Genomic DNA, 4,230 nt, shown 5'->3' on the forward strand with positions numbered 1-4,230 from the left:
TGGACCCTCGAAATTCTTTCAAAATCATGTGAAAATAAACTAAAAATGCAGATTGACTAAAAATCACATTCCGAACCTTTTGGAATCATCAAATTGTCGATCGGGGTTCATCTCGACTAAATGTTAACCGTGATAAAAAAAAGTCCAAAAGTTCAACCAATGACCCGAATCCCTCCTGCATGCCTCAGACCTAAACCAACTATGCATTCATTCAATTTCATCGACTCTAATGGATTAGTTATTAAGGTTTATTTATTGAACTACCTTAATCATACACTACGACCTTCGACACAAACATATTTTTACTTAACACATATCCCTAATCATTAAGCTTGTATTAATAATATAATAATTCCAGCAGGACAAAAATAAACTACTCATAGCGATATCTATTGGCTGGAGCACCTAGAGATTGATCTCAATTACAAATTCACAATAGAATGAGGATAGTTCATTTTTCCTTTCACCAAATCTACAACTTGTGAGTCACAGAACTTAAACCTTTCATTCATGTGTAAAGCAGATAGAAAAGTTAACAGCTAAGTCAGATGATGAACACTCCAAATCAGATAGTTCCATTATTCAGAATGAACTGTTTCAGAAGTGTTGTTGGTTTCCGTTGCGCTCTCATGTAAAGAAATCTCATCGCTCTGGTCGGGGACAGTTGACATCTTTGATTTTTTCTTTTCCTCCTTGAGAATCACTTGTCTGGGCATCACATCAAGCATAAAGTTTCCACCATTCCATATAGATGCCGAAACTTTGAATATTTGGAATACAACATGCAACTTATATGACAGAAATATGGGCACCGTGAGTGCTGTAGTTGCTACAGTAAATACGGCCTGAAGCAGAATATACATTAGCAAGCGATTCTGATCCCCAAGCAAACCACTAACACGCCACCATACGTTGTTCGCTTTCTTTGCTTTTTTGGACAGCTCCCTACCAAATAATGAATATTAACAGAATCAACACCGACCACAATACAACAGCCAGGAGCAAAATAAACATAATGACCCACAGTGACGTTCATAAACTAGCACAAGGACAGATGGAGAAAGAAAGGTACATGCACCAAAATAAGACTTTATCATAGGCTGCAAAAATTAGAACACTATGACTACCTGTAAGATGTCATGACTTCAGGGTCTCGCAGAAACCTCTGTCGACGTAGGACATCTACTATGAGGTAATAGAGAACCTGCCAGAGAAAGTATGCAGCTAACGGTACCCAAAATAGCCAAGTCCAAAGGTAGGACTGGCTTTCTACATAAGGCCATGATGCTCGTTCTGGAGTCCCTTCGGGATGCATAGCTCCAAAAAACTCAGGATCCCACCAGCGAATTGTGAAGAAAACCAACCCTGCAGATCAGAATAGTTGGAGGTAATCAATTTGAACTAGCCAAGAGTTCTGTAAAATTAATATGGAGAGAAAACAGGCACACTTTCTAGTTCATTTGAAAAAAGTAAAACTACGATCCCAAAAGATATATCATACGTAATACAATGGTCACATAAACATCTTATGATCTCTGAACAGAAAGCTTACTACTTCTAGGTATTAACACAGTGCAGCACTAAATGCCTGATTACTTATTGAGTGTCTTGCATTTTTACTTTTTCATGAAATAGTTAATTGAGTGTTTTACATGATTTGCTGCAGCAGAGGCAGACCAGCCAGATAATTACAACTAAGATCACTGACAGACTTCGAAGTATTAGCTTTACTTCTAAGTGATTCACAGAATGCAGCACTAAAAGGTGATTAGTTACTCGGTATTTTACACGATTTTCTGCAGCAGAAGTAGAACAACCAGATAACTACAATTTACAACTAAGAAACTCTGACAGACTTTGAAGAATTAGCTTTCAGAGGAATTGAACACCCACGAAGCATATGGTATCTATCAGGCATCAAAAGAAAATTGGAAGGGTACCCTTATTACAATCGACCTACTGTTGACCTATACTGTACAATGCAAAATAAACAAGAAATTAAGAGCAAAGCTAAATTGATCAAATCAAATATCATTCGCGAAGGCATGATCATTATAGAAATTACAAATAAAAATGGGAAACACGAGGCAAACAGACAAGCTCTCAAGAGAGGAATATCAATAAACCTCATTTTATCACCTTTTTCTTTCCTTCTAAAAATAACTTTACACAACTAATCCTTTGTAGCAATTACACTTTGAGACAAATACTTTGATAATGAAACACCAAGCTATGTAATCAAAGAGCAGAGAAATGATAATCCAAATGGACAACCCAACATGTAATCTACTAGAGGTTTTAAAGCAGCACTGAACTCAAAAACCAGATCCTTAGAATGAAACCACAACCAAATATGGGGAAATAACAGGGATTCAACTATACATATGCATGAGTATATTCAAAACAAGACACCCTCTTAATTTTAGAATGGAAGTTTCTATTGTCCATACCCCAATGCAGTAGTTTCCTTGGTGGGAGTGAGTAAGTTGCTATCGCCCGCAATAGGAGAACAAAAGAATACACTACTTACCAGGTAAAAGATGTATGAAGACACTGACAATTTTATCAACTGAACTAAACACTAAGCTACACCGCCAAACAATCAATGCCCATGCTAGAGGTCCCTGCAGTTAAATGAAAGAGAACACAAACTTAAAGAGTAGACAAATCTTAAAGTCAGCATTAAGGACCTTTCAAACAAGATACTTACCTCAGCGAATGAGAAACAAACCATGAATAGCTTCTCCTTAGTAGGAAAAAACAGAAGTGTGACTAAGAAAATTGTGTTTGCATAATAGCAGAAGTCCTGCAAAACAAGAAGCCCGAATTTGAATGATTTTCCCATCGACCAGGACTAACTAGACATGGAAGGAACATAAACTATATCCCCATGCTTTAAAGATTGAATTCCTAGTAGGAAGTAAATAGGACCTGAATTTTGGGATTAACAACATAAACGTTTCATGGATGTTATTTAGGCAAAGTCAAAATGCCAAAAGCACCAAATAAGTATGATGGTACATCAGTGATAATTTTTATCCACCTTTCTACTATAAATCATCATACTCTTTCATTTAAGATGTTGATTTTGCATTGTTTAGTAAAACTAAAATAAATGAACAAACAAATAGATTCATGAAGTGTGAGATTACAACAGCCAACAACTCAAAATTTCGAACTTCAAATATAACTAGATGATATCCTTTGCAATTTGCATAGAGGTTCAACTAACTACATTGTTTTTCCTCACATAAACAACAAGTTGAAAAACACAAAGTGTAGGGGTGAAAAAGTTGAGCTTACCAAAAGATAGTAATGCCATTTCTTGTATCTATAGTAGATCCATCTCAGAGGAACAAAGATGACATAGAACAAACAGTAAACATATCGAATATCCTTAGGCCCTGAGTCAAAAAGAAATCAAAATTCAGGAAGAATCAATTCCATAAAGCTTTAATTAGAGTATAAGAAGTTCCACCTACTTGCACCCAAAATAAAGCAAAATGCCCCAAACCCAAGAACACCCATCAGATGAGTCACCTGCAAACATCACGAGTCCAATTAATACAACTTCAAACAGAAAGATTTGATTTATTGTATCAACTCAAAAAGGAGTAATATGCATGCCTTGTTGATGAATCGTTCATGTTCCTCAGCCCGTTTAGCGATCTGTGCAGCTTGTTTTGACAAGATCTGTTTCGTCTTCTCCTTGGTTTTCTACACAAATAAAGAAGACCATATCATTATCACTCGACCCATTGAAGAAATCCCTCAAACACATAAAGTGCAATAAAACCCACCATTGAAAGAAGAAGAAGAAAAACAGAAATTGAGATAAATATGTACCTGAGATCGATCTTTGAAACGCTGTTTGACCTTGCCGAATGAATGACCATTGCTATCTTCCATGGATTCTTCGTTACTTGACATTTGTGTGAATGAATGAATATGGGTAGTTTGCCGATTAAATATTGGATTAAATATCTCGAATTGAGGAATGGTTAATTTATGTTGAAAGAGAGAGTTGATGATTGATCGTTAAATAAATCTGCCATTGCCAACCTTCATTTGTTTTGCAGAGCACACAATTCCAGGTATACACGTAAGGCGTCGTATCCTTTTATGTCTTACTTCATTTTTATTTCAACGAATACATAATCGACCCTCAACTTGTGTCTTTTCCCAACTACACACGTCAAGTTTGTGAATAAGCTCTGACCAATCAACATG

General features: G+C 36.2%; 1 protein-coding gene across 1 annotated transcript; it reads right to left on the reverse strand.

The window, feature by feature from the left end:
• Window positions 1–306: 306 nt before the first annotated feature.
• On the reverse strand, window positions 307–4,230 carry LOC125811252 (glycerophosphocholine acyltransferase 1-like). Its single transcript, XM_049490753.1, has 8 exons — window positions 3,847–4,230; window positions 3,628–3,717; window positions 3,483–3,540; window positions 3,304–3,404; window positions 2,711–2,806; window positions 2,531–2,624; window positions 1,128–1,365; window positions 307–945 (listed from the first exon to the last, which is right to left on the reverse strand). Exons 1-8 carry the CDS (start codon window positions 3,928–3,930, stop codon window positions 579–581), a joined length of 1,128 nt encoding a protein of 375 aa, XP_049346710.1. The 5' UTR covers window positions 3,931–4,230; the 3' UTR covers window positions 307–578.

Source organism: Solanum verrucosum, unplaced genomic scaffold (genome assembly GCF_900185275.1).
Source record: "Solanum verrucosum unplaced genomic scaffold, falcon-dt-bn FXZP01000524.1, whole genome shotgun sequence".
In the NCBI taxonomy this organism is placed as follows: domain Eukaryota; kingdom Viridiplantae; phylum Streptophyta; class Magnoliopsida; order Solanales; family Solanaceae; genus Solanum; species Solanum verrucosum.